The sequence below is a fragment of the Malus domestica genome, chromosome 16 (genome assembly GCF_042453785.1).
Source record: "Malus domestica chromosome 16, GDT2T_hap1".
Taxonomy (NCBI): domain Eukaryota; kingdom Viridiplantae; phylum Streptophyta; class Magnoliopsida; order Rosales; family Rosaceae; genus Malus; species Malus domestica.
Window position 1 is genome coordinate 26,206,172 of NC_091676.1, and position 23,253 is coordinate 26,229,424.

General features: G+C 38.6%; 1 protein-coding gene across 1 annotated transcript; it reads right to left on the reverse strand.

Moving 5' to 3' along the window:
• Window positions 1-16,473: 16,473 nt before the first annotated feature.
• Window positions 16,474-22,095, reverse strand: LOC108170575 (uncharacterized). The gene is made up of 7 exons (XM_029095585.2): window positions 21,679-22,095; window positions 20,912-20,976; window positions 20,248-20,282; window positions 19,353-20,101; window positions 18,770-18,859; window positions 18,620-18,681; window positions 16,474-16,871 (listed from the first exon to the last, which is right to left on the reverse strand). Exons 1-7 carry the CDS (start codon window positions 21,922-21,924, stop codon window positions 16,766-16,768), a joined length of 1,353 nt encoding a protein of 450 aa, XP_028951418.1. The 5' UTR covers window positions 21,925-22,095; the 3' UTR covers window positions 16,474-16,765.
• Between the last annotated feature and the right edge of the window lie 1,158 nt (window positions 22,096-23,253).

The window sequence follows — 23,253 nt, forward strand, 5'->3', positions numbered from 1 at the left end:
TAGGAAACTTAATTAAAGAATAGGCAAATAATTCGCACCTTATTTTAATAAATAGAGTGCAGCAAGGCTAGAAATAGTGACGGATCCAGGATTTTAAACTCGGAGGGTCCCATTAATAAGGGTCAAAAAATTTATGGACAAACATAACATTGAAAAGTTAAATATAATACATTTCATTCAAAAATCATTCGCAAAATAGCATAACAAGCTATTAAATCATAATTCAAGTGTCCACAACCAGGTTTCATAGTCTGAAAATGTTCCATGATAGCTTCATTACCAATACATGAAAAAACATATTTCTCAATGTAAACAACTAAATTGTCACTCAACCATTGATCCCTCATTTTGTTGTAAAGTTGACCCTTAATGATATTCATAGCGGAAATGCCTTTTCCACAGAAGTGGTTACAATCGGTAAAACCAACGCTAACTGAACAAGCAAATATACATATGCAAATGTTTGATGCAACCCTTTTTCGTCATTTTCTTAGCAAGATCATTAATCCCCTGCAATTGAGAAAAATCATTATCAGAACGCACAAAATGAATATAAATATCAAGTTGATCTTGAAGTGTTGATCTATCTTGATCCGTGAAATCTTTAGGATACAACTGAGTAAGGCGAACAAGCTTTTCTTTATCAAACGCTACAAATGAATCATTCAGACTCAAACATGCCAAGAAAATAAGCAATTCGGTGTTACCTTCAGCGAAGCAATCATCTAATTCTATAAGTTGGAAATCAATGACCTCAAAAAAGAGTTCCACTTTGTAATGATGACGATTGGTCTTTCTTGGAGCCTTACGCAATGACTTCCCTTGAATGACATATGAATCATCCATATTAGGTACCTCAATTTCATGTTTGACATAAAAAGATGATACTTTATCAACCAAAATATCAAATTTTTCATCATTCCTCATGCAACGTAGTTGTTCTTTACATGTCTTGACTAAAGCCATTGCATTCACAATCTCTTGATCTTTCTTTTGTAATGCTTGTGACAAATCATTAGTAACTCCCAATATGGATTTCATCAAAAAGAGGAGGAACACAAACTCAAAAGATTGTATATCTTTTAGTAACCTTTTACTTCACTAACACTATCATTGTAGCAATTTCAACAATCATGTCAAGCACATCCACCACATATGAGAACATTGTAATAAAACTAATCAAAGCATCATAATATGAATTCCATTATGTATCCTCAACATGTTTGAGACTAGTTTCTTGATTCAATCCTTGCCCTGTTTCAAGACACTCATTTTCAATAGCTTTCATGATATTTTTCTTATTTCTCTCTAAGTGCATCATGACGCTTACATGAGCATCTAACAACATTCACCAAACTATTAGTCAATGTGAAAAAAATGGCAACATCGGAGTTTTTCTTTGCTACAACAACAAGAGCTAATTGTAGTTGATGAGCCAAACAATGAACATAGAATGCACAACTTTCTTCATCCAATTTTTTTTAAGGCTATTGAACTCACCTCTCATACTACTTGTGTCATCATAGCCTTGACCTTGTAGGTTGGAGTATCTTAAATCCTGTAGTTTCAAAAACTCATCAATTGACTCCTTTAGCTTACTAGAAGTTGTTTCGGTAACATGTTGGACTCCCACGAACATTTCAGTTACTTGACCTTTGTTGTCCACATAACGCAAAACCACCGTTATTTGCTCATCTGTTGAGACACCACGTGATTCATCTACCATTATAGAAAAGAATTTACTCTCTCACTTCCTTCATAATAGCCTTAATGGTTTCGAAGGCACACGAATTGATAATATCTTTCTGAATTGAATGAGCTATTAGGTTGAGATTTCTCGGAGCATTTTCCAACACAACTTCCTTTATTTTCTCATCAAGATCTGCAAGGAATTGCAAGAGCTCTAAATAATTCCCCCTATTATTCGAAGTGTCACTTTCATTGTGGCCACCAAAAGGAAGACCTAGTCGCAACAAGAACTTAGTGCAATCTATTGATGCATTTAAGCAACGATGATATTTCATACACTCTTCTTCTGATTGTTTGATCATAACTGCTTCAAGATGAGTCTTGGTTCATTAGATAACTAGCCGCTTCTCTAGCTTTATTGTGGACACTACCAATAGGACCAACATGTTTGTCAAAACATTCTCTTGCATTCTTCCATTTCTTAAAGCCTACTCCAGTGAAGGCATCACATCCTAATTGTGAAAAGTTAATTTTATAGAGATAGCAATGAAGACAAAATGCTGCATCTTTAGATATACTATACTCCAACCAATCATATTCTTCAAACCACGAAACAAAAAATCGTCACTTTTTCTTTGCATGCAAAGTGTATGGGAACTCGTGCTTTGTAGGCCTACAAGGTCTCATTTGCAAATATGCTTTTCGGACCTCATCTTGAATATTAGGAGGATAGTCCTTCATTCGAATTCTTTTTCCTGGGTCTCTCTCAAGATTATTAAAATCAATGTCACACTCATTTTGACTTGAGCTCGAACTACCCGAACAAATAGATAGTCCTATTGGCTTTGGCTTGAAAAATCTTTCTATATTTCTTATTTCTAAACTACACATTTAACAAAAAACACAAAACATATACCAATTAACTAATAAACAAAAATTACATTTAAATTCTAATGATCAAATGAGTATAAACATAAAACATATCAACAATCATATCAATAATAGACTAAAAATATCCATCAATATCTAATATAATTTAATTAAGATTAGATTAGAATACCAAAACACTTAATTGAATTGTGAACCAAATAGTGGTGGCCTAAAGATTTGGAAAAAGTGGAGGTATGATATTGGAGTAATAAAATTATTATGGGATTGGGTGGGATTTAGAATTTTAGGGTTTTAAAATCTAGGGAGTTGGGGATTAGAATTTGGGTGAATATGTTAAAGTTGGGCATTGGGGGAAGCAGAAGAGTGGGGAAGGGTGGGATAGTGGGACAGTGGGAAAGATGTGGGGTTGGGGATGGGATTTAAAAACAATGGACAAATGACGGCGTTTTGTCCACTGTTTTATTTTTTTTTTAATTTAAAACAATTGGCCAAAGCATTGTCATTTTGTGCCAATTGTTAAAAGAGGATTTTCTTTCTTCTCCGAGAAGAAGATGCCGTTGCAACCTGCAACCTACACTGTACAGACCTCGTGTTTGAGTACGAGGGGTCCCCTGAAAATTTCTAGCAGCGATTTAGGGTCGCCGAGGGGTCCTGGGACCTCCTAGGTCTTTCTGTATCCGCTACTGGCTAGAAATATGTGAGAACAGCTAGAAATATGTGAGAACAACTAGAAACAGCTGAGAGGGACAAAGAGGGAATAGTTTAGGGTTTTGCAAAAGTATTGTAACTCTGTTATTATCAAAGAAGTCGTGGTTTCTCTATCTAGAGAAATCACAACTAGACGCAGGCAAAACTTCTGCCAAACCAGTATAAATCTTATGTGTTTTTAGTTATTCTCTAATTTGTTAAGTCTAGTCTATTGACGGTTACATTAAAAAGCAAAGTCCAGAGGAGAGTCAAAATTATAGTAGAGCCTTGGGTAACCCTATGATTATGGGAAAGCTTTCGATTTGTCCTTCATGAGTTCCTATTATAGTCCTTGCTTCATCATACAAATCTTTTATTGTTTGGATATATGTTATTTGTACTCCTTTCTTCTCTAGAATCCTCTAAAGAATTTCTCTTGGGACCCTATCATACACTTTTTTTTTCAAGTCTATAAAGATCATGTGCAAATCCTTTTGCATATCTCTATATCGTTTCATCAATCTCCGTAAGAGATAAATTACCTCCATAGTCAAGCGCCCTGACATGAACCCAAATTGATCGTCTAAGATCAGTGTCTCTTGCCTTAGTCTATGCTCAATTACTTTCTCCCAAAGCTTCATTATATGACTCATTAACTAGTTTATGCAATTTTGTATGTCACCCTTATTCTTGTAGATAGACACCAAAGTACTTTTTACACCACTCATTTGACATCTTCTTTGTTTTCAAAATTGAAAAGGTTTATAGCTATGCTATACCCGTCTCTTCCAAGGCCTTTTACACTTCGATATGTATTTTGTCGAGACCCACTAGTTTTCTATGCTTCATGTTTTTCAAAGTTCCAACCACTTCCTCTTTTCTAGTTTGGCATTAAAAGGAGTAATTTTTACGCTCTTCCGAGTTACTCAACTCACCTAAAGAAGTACTAATTCCGTGTCCTTCGTTAAAAAAATTATGAAATAAGCTCTCCATCTATCTTTAACCGCATTCTATGTCGCTAGAACATTTCCATTCTCATCATTGATGCACCTTACTTGGTTCAGGTCTCTTGTCTTCATTTCCTTTGCTCTAACCAGTTTGTAGATATCCAACTCTCCTTCTTTGGTATCTAATCACTTATACATATTGTAAGCCATGAAAGAGCCACTAGCTTTGCTTCTTTCATGGCTTTCTTCGCCTCCTTTTTTCTCCATTTTATACTTCTCACAGTTTTCATTGGTACTATCCTTGTATAGAACTTTACAACACTTCTTCTTGGCCTTTACATTTTTCTATGCATCCTTCTTCCACCACAAAGATTCTTTTTCATGTGGAGCAAATCCCTAGACCCTCATAATACCTCTTTTGCAACTTTTCAGATATAACTAGAAGAACGTTAAAACAAAACAAAGAAAAAGTTAAAAAAGGAAGATTGCTAATAATCTAGGTAAATTGTTCAACTACTCTGATATTTATAACTTCGTCTAAGTTTGGTTGTGTATAATTTCACTTCATCTTCCTTGTATCATTTTTCTTGCCAACTGTCCAAATCAGTGGGGGCATTTTTGTGTCAAAATTATAGCTTTGAGACAATATATCATTGTACCATTCCATTCAACTTTGCCTGAGCCTAAAAGGCAAAACCCATCAAGTCATAAAAAAAGAGTGGTTGAGCTGCTTCTCTAACAATAACAACCATGACCCGCAACCACATTGACATTACCTGCTTCTGTCCACGTTCTTTCATTTCATTCTCTTGTAATTTAATCAATTTAAAAATAAAAAATAACAAAAATATGCATGAAGAGAAAAAAGTTTGTGAATATCACTACCGTTCAGAATCGATGAGTCTATTGTTTGTACCATGTATATTAAAAATATATCTACAAGCAATGTTCTAAAAGGCGCTAGAAGAGAGTCGAACAGCGTGTAAAGACCTATCGCCTAGGAGTCTAGGCAGGGGCCTAATCGGATTTTATAATTTTAATTAAATCTATTATATCATATATATAAATGTTTACTTATATTTAAAAAAAAAACATAGTTGTATTAGGATACATAAATTGTAAGATAGAACGACATAGATTATAAAGTATTAGAATATATTGGAAACATGGAGAACAAGTATGTAATGAGTGTTCATCCAAATATCCAACAAGTATTTTACAATTTATTGAAAAATAAAATGTAAAATAAAAGTTATCTATTTTTTGTTTAAGTAAGTGTCGCAACCTAGGCAGGTGGGTGGGTCTAGACGAGCAGGTGGGCGAGTCTAGCAATTGGGTGGGCACCTGGGTAAGTCTCGACACCATTTCTTAACTTTTAAACGTCTAAGAATTAATCGTGATGGTGGCCAGCCGCCTAGGACCTAAGCAGCGCTAGACAGAAATTTTTAAAACACTGCCTACAAGATAATCAAACTCTTAAACCAATCCAATTTATTAAAAAATGTATACACACAAACACACACATATATTAGAAGAAAAAGTAATTACTTTGGCCTAAGCTCCAAAAAGCTTGAAACTTACAAGGACATGGTTAACTTTAAAATTTCCAATCTATTTGGGTTGGAAAAGTTATCAATTTGATTTATTTAAGTTAACTTTAAAATTTCCAATCTATTTCCGTGGAGACTTGCCATATGAATCTAGTTTGATGGCGGAGGCGAATGTGATACGAGCGGCGGGGTTGGTTAGTATTGATAAAGACTGTGCGGTTGTCCAGGTAGAGTCAAACTCCAAGTGTCTTGTGGATATGCTTAATGGGAATATGCAACACGATGTTGTGATTGAAGGCATCCTGTTTAATATTCAGTGTTTGAAACAACAATTGAGGTCAGTATAATTTATCTTCGCTCCTCGAATTTGTAACAAGGTAGCACATCTAGTGGGCTTCTTTTGTTGCGCAGGAAGGGGGCTTTCATTGTTGGGATGATCTTGAGCCACAATAGTTGTTTAATCCGTTGACTTCTAATGTAAACATTTCTATTCGAATTTAATACAATTCTTACCTTTGAAAAAAAAACATAGCTAGATGTACTCTTTTCGGATTACGTAACTTTCTTGGCAAATATATTATGCTCTTGTTTCTTTTCACTAGATGAAATAATAGTCAGAGTTTATAATCAGTTTGTTCTTTTTCTCCTTATTTGATTTTTTTTAACACTTTGGCCTCGCTATTACAAAGCAACCGCACCAACCTTACTTCATATTCAAGCTATGGTTTTATGGTGATTGGTAGACAAAGTCCTCCTAAATCCCCACAAAAGTATCTTTATATACGGTCCAACTTCCAAGCTTCGCTTCAATTGAAAGCAAGGGACATATGTACAAGAATTTCCAGTTTTCTGTTTTTGGTAAATTATCTTTATTGCTTTTGGAAAGACTAAAGTATCTTGTCACACACACTATATACAACAACAACAACAACAACAACAACAAAGCCTTTTCCCACTAAGTGGGGTCGGCTATATGAATCCTAGAACGCCATTGCGCTCGATTTTGTGTCATGTCCTCCGTTAGATCCAAGTACTCTAAGTCTTTTCTTAGAGTCTCTTCCAAAGTTTTCCTAGGTCTTCCTCTACCCCTTCGGCCCTGAACCTCTGTCCCGTAGTCACATCTTCGAACCGGAGCGTCAGACGGCCTTCTTTGCACATGTCCAAATCACCGGAGCCGATTTTCTCTCATCTTTCCTACAATTTCGGCTACTCCTACTTTACCTCGGATATCCTCATTCCCAATCTTATCCTTTCTCATGTGCCCACACATCCCACGAAGCATCCTCATCTCCGCTACACCCATTTTGTGTACGTGTTGATGCTTCACCACCCAACATTCTGTGCCATACAACATCGCTGGCCTTATTGCCGTCCTATAAAATTTTCCCTTGAGCTTCAGTGGCCTACGACGGTCACACAACACGCCGGATGCACTCTTTCCATCCAGCTCGTATTCTATGGTTGAGATCTCCATCTAATTCTTCGTTCTCTTGCAAGATAGATCCTAGGTAGCGAAAACGGTCGCTTTTTGTGATCTTCGCTAGATTGCTCCGGTCATTAGTGTGGATAAGTATATAAATGGATAGAGATAGGAAAGCAAACACAAGATGTACGTGGTTCACCCAGATTGGCTACGTCCACGGAATAGAAGAGTTCTCATTAATTGTGAAGGGTTTACACAAGTACATAGGTTCAAGCTCTCCTTTAGTGAGTACAAGTGAATGATTTAGTACAAATGACATTAGGAAATATTGTGGGAGAATGATCTCGTAATCACGAAACTTCTAAGTATTGGAGTGTGGTGTCGTCTTGACTTGCCTTATCTGTCTCATAGGTAGATGTGGCATCTTCTCTGGAAGTACTCTTCCTCCATCCAGGGGTGGTATCTTTAACTGGTGGAGATGCACAAGGTAATGTATCAATTTCACTTGAAGCTTACTTGTAGTTTCAGGCTTGGTCAAGCGCGATACAAACCATGTAGTAGGAGTCCCCCAAGTCGCCGAGCTAGGGGGTCTGCTGAAAGAGGTGACAGACAAGGTAAGCAATCAGAGCTCCGACTGATTGTTCACCTTCTCCCCATCTTGCAGCAGCATGAAGGATAAAGAGAAGAAAAATGAGAAGAGATGATATGAGATACTTTTGCTTTTGAAGAAGTAACGTTCCACAGGCTTATTCTTGAACTGAGCTGGAGGGTTTTTTGGTTTCCTCCAGAGTATAAGGCCGACTGAAGAATTTGAGGGTCAAAACAAGTCCATCAAATCTAGAGTACGTTCCACCCTGCTGATATGGGATACTTTTGCTTTTGACAAAGTAATGGATGTATCGGCACGTGTGCTGTTACGCTTGTCTCCACATGCTTCCTTGTATCCTTCGCACTTGCCCTATCTGTTCCTCAAGCAGATGCGGAATCTTCCCTGGAAACATAAGATGTTGAAGATGAGTACTCGAGAGCAATGCCAGGTAAGTAATCAGGTAAGGGGTTCCAGGCAGTCAGTTCCTGGCTGGAAGCTTGATTCCAAGTGCTGACTGATTGCTCTCTTTCTCCTTGTCTTGCAGGTAAAAACAAGGCCAAAAGAAAAGACAGGGAAAAAGCATGATATGGGATACTCTTGCTTTTAACCCTGATGATATGAGATATTCTTGCTCTAGTATAGCTTGTTTGCAGAGGTATTATCGGGGGGAAAGAAAGCTGAATATTTCGAAAGGCTTCATTGGGAGTGCCCTCTCAGATATGATGAAGGGTTGAGCATTTTTGCAAGTCTGCCTGTCCGTTGGGGATGGAGGTCGACATATATAGGAGTCTCCCTAACAACAAGTAGTAATGCTATTCCTTTACCCTGCTTGGTCATAGCACAGTAGTGGGAGCTGCCAGTTTCACATGTTTTAACTCTGTCAGAGCACTTTGAAAAAGTGGTCTGTGGTATATGGCTCTCGAGATTCGGAGAACTATGCCTCTTCGATTTTTGAGAAAGCAATCATGCTGGGGGTCTGACTCTCGAGATTCGGAGAGCAGTGTCTCTTCGATTTTTGAGGAAGTAATCATGTTGGGAGTCTGGCTCTCGAGATTCGGAGGGCGGTGCCTCTTCGATTTTAGGAGCAAGCAATCTTGTTGGGAGTGTTGTCTCGAATGTGAGTAAAGGTTGGTCATGTTTGCTAGTCTACCTTGCCACGAAGCACAAAGGTTGACACACAGGGACTTTCCAATTATCCAGCAATGGTACTGTTCCTTTACCCTCTCTTCGATTTTGAGAAAGTAGTCATGTTGGGAGTCTGGCTCTTTAGATTCAGAGGACGGTGCCTCTTCGATTTTGGAGCAAGCAATCTTGTTGGGAGTGTTTTCTCGAATGTGAGTAAAGGTTGGGCATGTTTGCTAGTCTACCTTGCCACGAAGCACAGAGGTTGACACACAGGGACTTTCCAATTATCCAGCAGTGGTACTGTTCCTTTACCCTTGTGGGTAATAATATGGTAGCTAGACCTTCAAAATTTATGTGTCTAAACTTTGTTAGTGCTGTTTCTTTGCTATTCTTTTACCTTTCTTGGTCAAAGCGATGTAGTGGGAGCTGCAAGCTTCACGTGCTCAACTTTGGCAGAGAACTTTGGCAAAGTTATCTGTGGTACCCATGAGTTATTGTTGCGTGTGGGAAGTGAGTGATTGAACAGTAAGATTCATGTGCTTTCTACTTCACCAGAAGTCTTCGACAGAATGCCCATAATTTCTGCAAAACTGAGTGTGTGTGTGACAGGTGCTGACAAGGCTAGAAAAGTAGGTGCCTCTTTGATTTCTGAGATCGGCCCTCGTGGTCTATGAGCAGCCCAGCTTTTGAGAAAGCGAGCGCCTCTTCGATTGATTCGGAGAACGATGCCTCATCGATTTTTGAGAAAGCAATCATGCTGGGGGTCTGGCTCTCGAGATTCGGGGAGCAGTGTCTCTTCGATTTTTGAGAAAGTAATCATGTTGGGAGTCTGGCTCTCGAGATTCGGAGAGCGGTGCCTCTTTGATTTTGGAGCAAGCAATCTTGTTGGGAGTGTTTTCTCGAATGTGAGTAAAGGTTGGGCATGTTTGCTAGTCTACCTTGCCACGAAGCACAGAGGTTGACACACAGGGACTTTCCAATTATCCAGCAATGGTACTGTTCCTTTACCCTCTCTTCGATTTTTAAGAAAATAGTCATGTTGGGAGTCTGGCTCTTTAGATTCGGAGGACGGTGCATCTTCGATTTTGGAGCAAGCAATCTTATTGGGAGTGTTTTCTTGAATGTGAGTAAAGTAAAGGTTGGGCATGTTTGCTAGTCTACCTTGCCACGAAGCACAGAGGTTGACACACAGGAACTTTCCAATTATCCAGCAGTGGTACTGTTCCTTTACCCTTGTGAGTAATAATATGGTAGCTAGACCTTCAAAATTTATGGGTCTAAACTTTGTTAGTGCTGTTTCTTTGCTATTCTTTTACCCTTCTTGGTCAGAGCGATGTAGTGGGAGCTGCAAGCTTCACGTGCTCAACTTTGGCAGAGAACTTTGGCAAAGTTATCTGTGGTACCCATGAGCTATTGTTGCGTGTGGGAAATGGGTGATTGAACAGTAAGATTCATGTGTTTTCTACTTCCCCAGAAGTCTTTGACAGAATGCCCATAATTTCCGCAAAGCTGAGTGTGCGTGTGACAGGTGCTGACAAGGTTGGAAAAGTAGGTGCCTCTTCGATTTATGAGATCGGCCCTCGTGGTCTCTGGGGAGCCCAGCTTTTGAGAAAGCGAGCGCCTCTTCGATTTCTGAGATCGGCCTTCGTGGTCTTTGAGCAGCCCAACTTTTGAGAAAGCAAACACCTCTTCGATTTCTGAGATCAACCCTCGTGATCTCTAAGTAGCCCAACTTTTGAGAAAGCAAACGCCTCTTCGATTTCTGAGCAGGCGCCTCTTCGATTTCTGAAGCTCCGTCGAGTGCAGATTTTTATAGGGGCTGGCATTAAGTTCCAAAGCACACTTGAATCTCCACCAGTAGAAGCTTCATTCTTGCACTTCTAAGATCTTGATTTGTCCGACCTCTTCTCTCTTCAACACCTTTGAAAATGTCTGGCCCCTCCGACCGTCGTTTTGACTTGAACCTTGTTGAAGAGGCAGCCCCGCCTTCTCCAGACAACATATGGCGCCCATCCTTCGTCTCCCCTACTGGTCCTCTTACCGTTGGGGATTCCGTGATGAAGAATGATATGACCGCTGCGGTGGTGGCCAGGAACCTTCTCACTCCCAAAGATAACAGACTACTTTCCAAACGGTCTGATGAGTTAGCTGTTAAGGATTCGCTGGCTCTCAGTGTTCAGTGTGCAGGTTCTGTGTCTAATATGGCCCAACGCCTATTTGCTCGAACCCGCCAAGTTGAATCATTGGCGGCTGAAGTGATGAGTCTCAAACAGGAGATTAGAGGGCTCAAGCATGAGAATAAACAGTTGCACCGGCTCGCACATGACTATGCTACAAACATGAAGAGGAAGCTTGACCAGATGAAGGAAACTGATGGTCAGGTTTTACTTGATCATCAGAGATTTGTGGGTTTGTTCCAAAGGCATTTATTGCCTTCGTCTTCTGGGGCTGTACCGCGTAATGAAGCTCCAAATGATCAACCTCTGATGCCTCCTCCTTCTAGGGTTCTGTCCAGTACTGAGGCTCCAAATGATCCCCCTCCGGTGCCTTCTCTTTCTGGGGCTCTACCGACTGCTGAGACTTCTCCTAAGCAACCTTTGTGAAGGCTCCCTCTTGTGTGTTTATTTTGACTCATGTATATGTACATATTTGTAGCTTATCGGGAATATCAATAAATAAGCTTTCCTTCATTTCAACGTATTGTGTTAAATACACCAAAGCCTTCTTCGCTAAGTTCTTTGAATTTTCTTTTGTTGAAGCTTGTATGTTGAAGCTTGTATGTTGAAGCTTTCTGAGTGGAGCATGTAGGTTGGGGTAGTGTTCCCTTAATTTCCCGAGTGAGGAAAACTTCTCGGTTGGAGACTTGGAAAATCCAAGTCACTGAGTGGGATCGGCTATATGAATCTTAGAACGCCATTGTGCTCGATCCTGTGTCATGTCCTTCGTTAGATCCAAGTACTCTAAGTCTTTTCTTAGAGTCTCTTCCAAAGTTTTCCTAGGTCTTCCTCTACCCCTTCGGCCCTGAACCTCTGTCCCATAGTCGCATCTTCTAATCGGAGCGTCAGTAGGCCTTCTTTGCACATGTCCAAACCACCGTAACCGATTTTCTCTCATCTTTCCTTCAATTTCGGCTACTCCTACTTTACCCCGGATATCCTCATTCCTAATCTTATCCTTTCTCGTGTGCCCACACATCCAACGAAGCATCCTCATCTCCGCTACACCCATTTTGTGTACGTGTTGATGTTTCACCGCCCAACATTCTGTGCCATACAGCATCGCCGACCTTATTGCCGTCCTATAAAATTTTCCCTTGAGCTTCAGTGGCATACGGCGGTCACACAACACGCCGGATGCACTCTTCCACTTCATCCATCCAGCTTGTATTCTATGGTTGAGATCTCCATCTAATTCTCCGTTCTTTTGCAAGATAGATCCTAGGTAACGAAAACGGTCGCTCTTTGGTATTTCTTGATCTCCGATCCTCACCCCTAACTCGTTTTGGCCTCCATTTGCACTGAACTTGCACTCCATATATTCTGTCTTTGATCGGCTTAGGCGAAGACCTTTAGATTCCAACACTTCTCTCCAAAGGTTAAGCTTTGCATTTACCCCTTCCTGAGTTTCATCTATCAACACTATATCGTCTGCGAAAAGCATACACCAAGGAATATCATCTTGAATATGTCCTGTTAACTCATCCATTACCAACGCAAAAAGGTAAGGACTTAAGGATGAGCCTTGATGTAATCCTACAGTTATGGGAAAGCTTTCGGTTTGTCCTTCATGAGTTCTTACGGCAGTCTTTGCTCCTTCATACATATCCTTTATAGCTTGGATATATGCTACTCGTACTCCTTTCTTCTCTAAAATCCTCCAAAGAATGTCTCTTGGGACCCTATCATACGCTTTTTCCAAATCTATAAAGACCATGTGTAAATCCTTTTTCCCATCTCTATATCTTTCCATCAATCTTCGTAAGAGATAGATTGCCTCCATGGTTGAGCGCCCTGGCATGAACCCGAATTGGTTGTCCGAAACCCGTGTCTCTTGCCTCAATCTATGCTCAATGACTCTCTCCCAGAGCTTCATTGTATGACTCATTAGCTTAATACCCCTATAGTTCATGCAATTTTGTACGTCACCCTTATTCTTGTAGATAGGCACCAAAGTGCTCGTTCGCCACTCATTTGGCATCTTCTTCGTTTTCAAAATCCTATTGAAAAGGTCAGTGAGCCATGTTATACCTATCTCTCCCAAAAGTTTCCACACTTCGATTGGTATATCGTCTGGGCCTATTGCTTTTTTATGTTTCATCTTCTTCAAAGCTACAACCACTTCTTCCTTCCGGATTCGACGATAAAAAGAGTAGTTTCTACACTCTTCTGAGTTACTCAACTCCCCTAAAGAATCACTCATTTCATGTCCTTCATTGAAAAGATTATGAAAATAACCTCTCCATCTGTCTTTAACCGCGTTCTCTGTAGCAAGAACCTTTCCATCCTCATCCTTGATGCACCTCACTTGGTTTAGGTCCCTTGTCTTCTTTTCCCTTGCTCTAGATAGTTTATAGATATCCAACTCTCCTTCTTTGGTATCTAGTCGTTTATACATATCGTCGTAAGCCGCTAACTTAGCTTCTCTGACAGCTTTCTTCGCCTCTTGCTTTGCTTTTCTATACCTTTCACCATTTTCATCGGTCCTCTCCTTGTATAAGGCTTTACAACATTCCTTCTTAGCCTTCACCTTTGTTTGTACCTCCTCATTCCACCACCAAGATTCCTTTTGGTGTGGGGCAAAGCCCTTGGACTCTCCTAATACCTCTTTTGCTACTTTTCGGATACAACTAGCCATGGAATCCCACATTTGGCTAGCTTCCCCCTCTCTATCCCACACACATTGGGTGATTACCTTCTCTTTGAAAATGACTTGTTTTTCTTCTTTTAGATTCCACCATCTAGTCCTTGGGCACTTCCAAGTATTGTTCTTTTGTCTTACTCTTTTGATATGTACATCCATCACCAACAAGCGATGTTGATTAGCCACGCTCTCTCCTGGTATAACTTTGCAATCCTTACAAGTTATACGATCCCCTTTCCTCATTAGAAGAAAATCTATTTGTGTTTTTGACGACCCACTCTTGTAGGTGATCACATGTTCTTCTCTCTTCTTAAAGAAGGTGTTGGCTAAGAAGAGATCATATGCCATTGCAAAATCCAAGATAGCTTCCCCATCCTCGTTTCTCTCCCCAAAACCATGGCCACCATGAAAACCTCCATAGTTGCCTGTCTCCCTGCCCACGTGTCCATTTAAATCTCCTCCTATAAATAACTTCTCCGTCTGAGCAATTCCTTGCACCAAGTCTCCAAGATCTTCCCAAAATTTCTCCTTCGAACTCGTATCCAACCCTACTTGAGGTGCTCCCTAAATTTTAATTTTATATGATTAACCCACTGATATTTTAAATTTTAATTTTATATGATTAACCCACTGATATTTTATACAAGCCAAACTCCCCCCCTCCCCTACTCCGACTTTAGGTTTTGAAAATTTTCATCCAATTTTCAGTCCATCTTGTGTACCATCTCACATCGTCCAGGAGAGTGGATCCTCTAAGCCTTATATGTACATTCCCACCTCCATTTAGCACGAGGCCTTTTGGGAGCTCATTAGTTTCGGGTTCCATCGGAACTCCGAAGTTAAGCGAGTTCACGTGAGAGCAATCCCATGATGGGTGACTCACTGGGAAGTTCTCGTGTGAGTTCCCAGAAACAAAACCGTGAGGGCGTGGTTGGGGCCCAAAGCGGACAATATCGTGCTACGGTGAAGTCAAGATCGGGATGTGGTGCGGGCCCAAGCCGAGATGTGACTATCTTGTCATGTGGACATCACATGTATCACAACAAAAAGATAATTTGATTTGGTAAATAGGGTGCAAAGCCAATACTTTGCGGTTGCTAATTGGACTTCCATGGTTAATTCAAACAAAAAGGATCCAGAGACAACTAGCGGACGAGACGAAGAAGAAAAATTGACAATCTGTTGTCCATATATGGGATAAAATTACTTTATTACCCTCAAACATTTTCCATGTGACCAAAATGGATAGAAAATTGGATGGAAAATCCTAAAATTTAACGTCATAGAGAAAATTGGCTAATTATAAAAGTTCAGGAGAGTAACAATACAATCAAAGTTAAGGGAGAAAATTAACAACTCAATACAAGTTCGAGAGAGAAATCGACAAATACCTCTAATAATAGGGACTCAAATACATGGATAGATATAGCATAAGATGTTGAAAATATGATAGAAGCAAGCCTTTTTTTCGGCATGATGCATGGAATGTAATCTTTATAGGGTACCGTCGCCTTCCCTTTGTCAAAAGCCAAGAAAAAGTGATTAAGTGAATATTAAACATTAAAGAATTAGATTGAGAAAATGAGCATAGTCCATTGAGTGGGATAATACTTGGATATTCATTAGTGAGGGGGCACTTTTGCTCTTCATCATAACTATGGTGTATGCTCACTATACACCTAATTATTTGCCATGTGTTCTTTCACTTAACTCTAGTTAAGTTTCACATTTAAGGTTACTTTTTCACTTTTGAAGATAAGTAATTAAAGTTAAGTGAAATGACACGTGGTATATGATTAAGTATATGATGAGCATACACCGTAGTTTTTGATGGTGAGCAAAAAGTACTGTTTAGTGAGTACTTATCTTTTGATTTTGTCTAAAGATATCTTAACATACGTTTTATTGTTTAAAAAAATGTAAACGTTATTAATTTTTTTTGGGCTTTAAAAAACAAAGAACACGTGAGATTTTTTATGAGGCCAAGTCAAAAAATGAGTAACAGTATTCATTAGTGAAAACCTAAATTTTATCCGATTAAGTGTACTGTTTAAGTTGTTATTGGAACTCTAAGAAAATTCATCATGCACTATTATTTTGTGAAAGCACGAGGGAGAAAATTATACTTCAAAGCATGCAAATACCATTTTGCCCAAAAAAGTAAGAAAGAATGCAAATACAATTAGCACACCCGCCACTTTACCTAAAAAATGTGAAACACATGAATTTACAAACACATATTGAGTGAGGCAGGAGCACGTGTGGTTTTGAGTCAAACGCATGAGCAAAAATATCCAATCCAACGATGGGCAATTCGTGGAGACGTGGAAAATCTATCAAATTCTAACTCACCTATATTCTCCAATTTTGGCCATGTTTTTTCACTTTGATAAAGCTAGAGGTTAATGGGGGGCATAACACCACCCAAACACAGAAGATAAAGATTTAAGAGCATTTATCCTTGCACTCCAAACACGTACAAAAATGCGATAAATACATGTAAGCATATCTTCAAACAGCTCCTACAATCTCTATGGGGAGAGGACACAGCTTCCTCGATGAGTTCATTTTATATGGAAAAAGCACCAGTCATGCATAAACTATTTGCGGCTAGACATACAAACTTTTGCAAACCAAAGTCTTTCAAGTTAACAATTACTTGCACGAAAAAAAAAACAACAAAAGAGAAGAAGAAAAGAACAAATAAAACAGTTACAAAGAAACTTAACTCATCACATAAATACTTTATAGTACATCCTTCGGACCACAATTTAAGAGAAAAATACTATCAAAGGACTGGAGCCAGCCTTCCGTGTTTCAGAAGGGAATAAAATGGCACGTTCCCTCAATAACAGGAGGAAGAGTTATAATAAACTATAAATAGGTAGAAGCTAGCCCCTTCGTTGAAAACTTATAAAATCGGCCGGTATCATGCTAGGTCAAGGAAGAAAATGTTTCAGCAAGTGAATACCGTTCTTGATTTGTGCCTTAGAAAACTTTCCGATTAATCTTCATCAGAATAATTGAACTTGACCGAGTGTGACTGCAGATCAATCAGCCCTCCTCTGTATGTCCCACGCTTCTTCTTGGTCTTTTCATGCCGAAAATCCCTGCAAATTCAATGTAAAGCATAATTAAGAAACAAGTGCCTATAGAGCGCGAGGCATTCTAGCGTGGTGTATGCACATGTGCATGTCTGAATGAAGGACATAAAGCTTGAAGTCTACTATAGTTCTCAACAGGAAGCATCACAATTAGCTCAATAATAATAAGAAAGACTAGTTATTATTTTTATTTTTGAATATTTATGTTTAAGAGTGTCAAATCATTCAGCTCTTTATGTACACAAGAAATATATTTTAAAACCCTTTCCCCATCCAAACCCTAGTGGGACAGATAAAATATAGTTCAGGAGTCCTGCTCTACTGGATGACAGTTTTTGCAAAACTGTGAGCGGCAATTAATTTACACTATAGTGTTGGATTACAAACAAAAGGAGGGGTTATTAGCCATAGGATCCATATGTTGTGCACAGGCGCTCAAAAACAGTGCATTAGTTGAAACTTGAAATACGTAAGAGTTTTCCCAGCAAAACCAATTTCACTATAGTAGGGTCCACAGGAGAAAAAGAGAAGGATGGTTAGAGGTGAAGAAATAGGAGAGAGCAAAGACTTAAGAGACGTGGTCCCTGTTTTTCTGATAATAATGTAACTCTAACTCTAACTTATGCATTTGAAAATGTGGAAAGACATAAAATTTTGATTAATACAAAAAAAAATTCATTTGCATAGAAGTAACATGTTTTTTTAACAGTATAATTATTTCCTAACAGACAATATGTACAAAGGATTTATACCATTTATGTTTGTCACAGCTTTCATAGCTGATCCTCTAACCCTTAACCTTTTCCCTCTTCTAGTATGATAATGGATTTTTCTTCTCTGAACATTTTAATCTACTGAACCCCCATTCCATTCTTTATCCAAGTTGACTTGCAAGGTAGTATGAGGGGTCTCCGTTCAAACAAATTAAGGCACAAGAGACATCTAAATGTAGCTTTGATTACAAGTCAGCTAGATGATTTTCTTTTTTAACTGTGAACCCCACCTGCTGTTTACCCAATTAACACCCAAATTAACTGTCCGTCTACCTACAACCTGTCTATAGCCTGACTCCAACTTAAATCAAATAAATCTTATCACATTTAACGCCTTTCACTAAACATGACCAAACCATCTCAAACAATTATTCCTCACAATTCATTTTATCCAGGATTGGTGTCATCCTCACCCAATTGCATATACATGTGTGTATGTATATATTGTATATCTTGATTGAGTCATTCACATGAAATCCTTATCTCAACTACACTGACTTAATGGGCATGTTGGTTTGAACTTGCCAGTGATGTGCATCTTTTTTTCATAATTACAAACATGTCCATGCCACCAAAAATGGCAGGCCTTGCAGCAATCCATTAAAGCTTCACAGGTGTTTTATCATCATAAAATACAATATTTTTATATATGCTATCTAATATAACCATAAAAGTTTTCACCAGATAACTATGGTGAAAACTGCAAACTTGTTCAGTTTTTAATCCAACCAACCACTATAAGATTTAACAATACAAATGGGAACAACACTTTGGACTACAAAAAACTGACCCACTCTCTAATAGAGGTGTGCCCTACCATTTGTATGTGGGAGCCACTTCTATCAGAGTGTCGGTTTTGTTTATCTAACTAGCATTGCTCCAAAAGGAAAAGCAAGATGAAAATTCAAAAGAGCATAAAACAGTTTAAAATACAGCATCTTTAGTTAACTTTAATAAACAAGTGGCAATCAGCATACACACCTTCCTCTGACTTGCCCAAGAATCTCTTGTGCTTTTGCACCATAGCCAATCTCCGCACCATCCTGCACAGAATTGAGAGTGAGAAATTAGTGGGGACAAAGATAAGTACAGATTACAAGAAGATAATACATAAGGTAATCATTCTCATACCTTTGCCCAGTAAGAATTATCTCGAAGCTTCTCATCAATAAATTCCACCTCATCAGCTTTTACCCTTTGAAATGCATTAACAGTCTTTGGCTGCACTAACAGCATTTATCAACATTGTTTAACCTTGAAGTTACATAAGTATAATGCACAAGAGAGAAATTGAGATATAGAGAAAAGGAAACAAGCATGAATCCAACAACAACATCAGGCACCACATGCGAAACTCATGCGTAATATAGAACAGAATAATAGTTGAGAAGAAAATTTCCCAAGAAAGAACTCATTTGAAATGACTTAGTGAACAATTAAAAGAATACGACTTCATACCACCTGCAAAATCAGTAAAATTAGATCTAAATAATAATAGGACAATAGAGCTTGAAAAAAGTAACAAATGAAGATAAAGAGTTCAATTTGAGACGAGATTTTAATTGATTTCGACATAAAAAAATGAAGGAAAATGCATCTGACAAGTCATGTAGAACATGTCAAATCATGTAGAACCTATAAAATCTCAAACGAGGCTGCATGAATAAATCACATCTCAAATGGTTCCTATCACACATAAAGATAAAGGAAATACCTCAGCTGAACCATTGTGTTGTTTCTTGTTTTTCTTAATAAAAGACTTCTTAGCACTTTTATCTAGTTCACCAAAATTTTCAGCTTTTCCTTGTGATGCATTGTTATTTACTGGTTGCTCACTTCCCTTGGATGCTTTTGAGCCCTCTACCTTTCTGCGGTTGGATACTTCATCTTCTTTGTTGTTGGCAGGCTGTGAATCATATCCTTCAGAAGCTAATCTTTTTCTTTTTTTGGAACCTTTATTCTCCTTATCAGTAGCATCCACATCTGATATCTTGAAATCATATTTTCCAGAACTAGTTCCATTCGTATCTCCTATACTAAGCGCCTTCCCTTTCTCACCACCTAAACTTTCAGAAACCAAACCATCTTTCTTTTTCTTCTTACTTTTAGGTTTGACACTCTTCCCATCCATTGGATTGTCATCAGCAACTGATTTACCCATTTCAATCGCATCATTTTTTCCTTCCAAGCCATGCTGCTCTACACCAGCACTGACAGAATCGGTACTTGACTTGTTCTTCTTTTTCTTCTTATCCCTTGGTTTCTTTTCTATCTCAGAATCACCCACACCATTTTCCTTTAAAAGTACAGCATCTTTAATTTTTTTTTCAGTTGCACCAAGAAATTGCTCTGATTGATGTTCTTCTGCTGCACCAGCAAGAGAACCAGAAGCTAGCTTGGACTTCTTTGCCTCCTTGGATAACTTATCCGCCATTAACAGCAATTGGAAGGTATCCTTCAATACTATGCAGAATTAAAAGACTAACATAAGCGCTACATACAAATAATGAACATATAACTACATCCTGAGACTCATATTCATACGCATAAGAGAGAGAGAGAGAGAGAGAGACGATGAAAACCAAAAATATTTATAAATTCCTGCATACCTTTCTCCTCGCTGTGGACATTTGTGCCTCCACTACTACATAACAGAGAAACACAAGCTAAATTAGAATAGAAACTGAAATTTAATGTTTATCTAAACAGCAGTATAATCACCAAATGTATTTGAGGCATTAGGGCAGTCTGCCAGACAGCATCAGGATTTTTCCCATTAGATTTCATGCTAGTGATTGCCATCAGCACAATTCTAGGATGTTGAACAAAAACCTAAGATAACCCTCTAATTAAAACTATTATTTAAAAGAAAATCCTTTAATTTGAAACTACTTAAGCATTAAAACAAAATCTATCACAGTCGTGATAACACTGATTTCCTACTATAAAGAACACTACATAATCATCAAATCCCAAATCCTTCTTTCTAACTCCACATCGCTGAAAGATTAGCATGATAACATCCTTCTTTCTAACTCCACATCGCTGAACTTACAAAAAAATCAGAAAAGAAAAAAAAAGGTTCGTAATTTATGTTGCCACACAAAAATTATCATCTGTATTAAACTCATACCGTTGAATACTTTAAATAAACGAGTGTAAAGATTTAAAGAACCATTTTAAAAAGTATTTGAGAAGATGTTACAATTGATGACCGTCTTCATATAAATTCATTAAGAGAAGAAAAGAAAGTTGAAGAATTGGTCAACTCACCACATCTCAGAATACTTGCAGTACATTTCTCCCAAATCCAGTGGCAAATCCTTCAGTTCACTTTTCTGCAAAAGGGTCAATAACCAATTCTGAATTCAATTCACTATCAACCACAGAATACAGTATACACTTATCATTTTGAAAGTCTAATACTTGGTTAAGAAATTGTCCAACTCCATCTTATGCGACAATGTTACGAGTGCATTACTATCCATTCATATTAGATATGAACCAGGCCAAGGAAAAAATCATAACGGATACGATAACGACACTGGATTAACTACTGAAGGTCCAAAACAAACAGTAAAATACTCTATAAAGAATGCTTCGACCATTTAGGGATTTTTCATGAGTAAATTGTAGCTTCAATTTTAATCAAATTGGAGCAGTAATGGAATCTTCGCTCCAATTGGATTAAAGTTGAGTAAAGTTGAGGGATCATTTTTCCTGTTGAATTAAAGTTGAGATCATTAATACAAATTTTTTAATTTGATTTTTCATATTTGCCCCTTAATTTAACTTCTCAGTTTGATAGAAGTTCTAACAGAGTTGATGAAAATGACCTTAAATGCACGTTTTGATGAGAAGAAAAGTCAATGGTAATTAATTTTTAGTTGAGAGACCATTGCTACAATTTACTCATTTTTCAAAGACGGTTTCTATCAATTTTCGAAACAACTTTTTGAGAATGCAACAATAAAAATTCATGTATGCTCTGCATTTTCATATTTTTCTAGGCAACCAAACAGAAATAGACAAGTGCCCACCTCGATTCCAGCTTCAGAAATGAACTTTTTCAAGGTTTTGGAGAACCCATTGTTTTCCAGGAACCGAGCCACGGCGCGGAGGAGTGGACCCTTCTGGTCGGGACTCGGAGTTTGTGCTCCGTCTGCAGAGCTATTGGGCTTCCTGTGCTCCATGTCTCGGTTTGCGAGCAGAACTTGGCGAGGCTTGAATGCGAGAAGGGTAGGGTTGATAGCGTCCTCCTGCGTGCTTGTTAGGGATTTGGGCATGCGAGGATTCTGCTCTGAGTAGGTTTATTGGAGAAGGACGAGGAGGGAGAAGGCACCAACGCCGACTGAGGGTTTTAGGAGGAATTAGGGTTTATTTGTGGCTGTGATTCAATATTCGGACATGGAGTTTGGCATAATTACGAACAATAACATTATATTGGAGTGCTCATCACTCACCGTGAAATGGATTTTTGTGGTTTTTTATTTTTTTTTTTGGGTCAAACGAAATTACTTTCATTAAAAAACTAGTACAAGAAAGAGAGACCCAAGGGCCTCTCATAAACAAGAGTAGGTAAAGTAAACGGCCCAAACAAAATAAAAGTTGTAACCCAAGATACAATGGGAGGTCTAAACAAACTTAGGCATGTAGGCAAAAAAGCAAACAACAAAATACCTAATCTAAAGTAGTATAAACCAAATCATTGTCGCCGTCGCATCCTCAAAGGAAGCTGTTTATACCATAGTTAGGGCCTCCGTATTTAGATCTCGTACAAAAACTCGGAGGATTTAAATGTAATTACGTAATAAAGGAATGGGCAAATATGTAATAAGTGATGAGCTCTTATTCTATAAAAAGACTCATCACCCTCACAATTTGGGGGAGGCCATTTCCTAGGCCTGAGGTCTCTCATATTCAGAGGAAGCCTCCTCACCCCAGAGGCTTCACTCTCACCTCACAAACTTTCTCTCCCTCACCTCTCAGATAAATATAATATCAGTGTGGACGTAACCCAAACCTTAGGGTGAACCACGATACATCTTGTGTTATTTACATTTCTTGCAGATTTACGGTCGGATTTACATTGTTCCAAGACCTCCGGTTTTGTGCATCAACATTTTGTGCCGTCTGTGGGAATCGACACAAAAAGCTATGTCAGTTCTCTTTCATTTTTCCATCTCACCACCGTGAGACCTCACCACTGTCCACCATGAATCTGCAAAAACCCAGAAACAATAAAGCTCCAAAAAAGCTCCAAAATTCCAAATCAAAGCAAGCAGCGAAAGAGCTAAGCGTACATACCTTAGTTGTGCTTCGACACTAAGCCCCAAGTGCAAGTTAGCAAGCCCATATGAGTGTGGGCAAGCAAAAGCAATCCAAGTCGTCGTCGTCGTCTCCGATGTTGTGCTCTTTACAAGGATCTCTCTTGACTCTCGCCATTTTCACCTTGCTCTCCTTCATCTATTTCTCCCTCAATCCATCTTGTCGAGCTCTCCTGCCTCTTAGCATTGTTCAAGACCGAGCTCTCTCTTCCTCCTTCCATGTTTGTGGGTTTTTCTGGTAATTTAATTATGATGTCGGTGACGTCGCCGAGAAAATCAATAACAGAG

What these genes read in the sequence shown, in the direction of transcription:
- LOC108170575 (XM_029095585.2), bottom strand. Translation starts at nt 21,924, where the DNA reads ATGCCCAAATCCCTAACAAGCACGCAGGAGGACGCTATCAACCCTACC. An exon ending in TGTCCACAGCGAGGAGAAAG is followed by an intron (nt 20,102 to 20,247) that starts GTATGCAGGAAT and finishes AATTCTGCATAG; the next exon opens with TATTGAAGGATACCTTCCAA. An exon ending in ATAATTCTTACTGGGCAAAG is followed by an intron (nt 18,682 to 18,769) that starts GTATGAGAATGA and finishes AATTCTGTGCAG; the next exon opens with GATGGTGCGGAGATTGGCTA.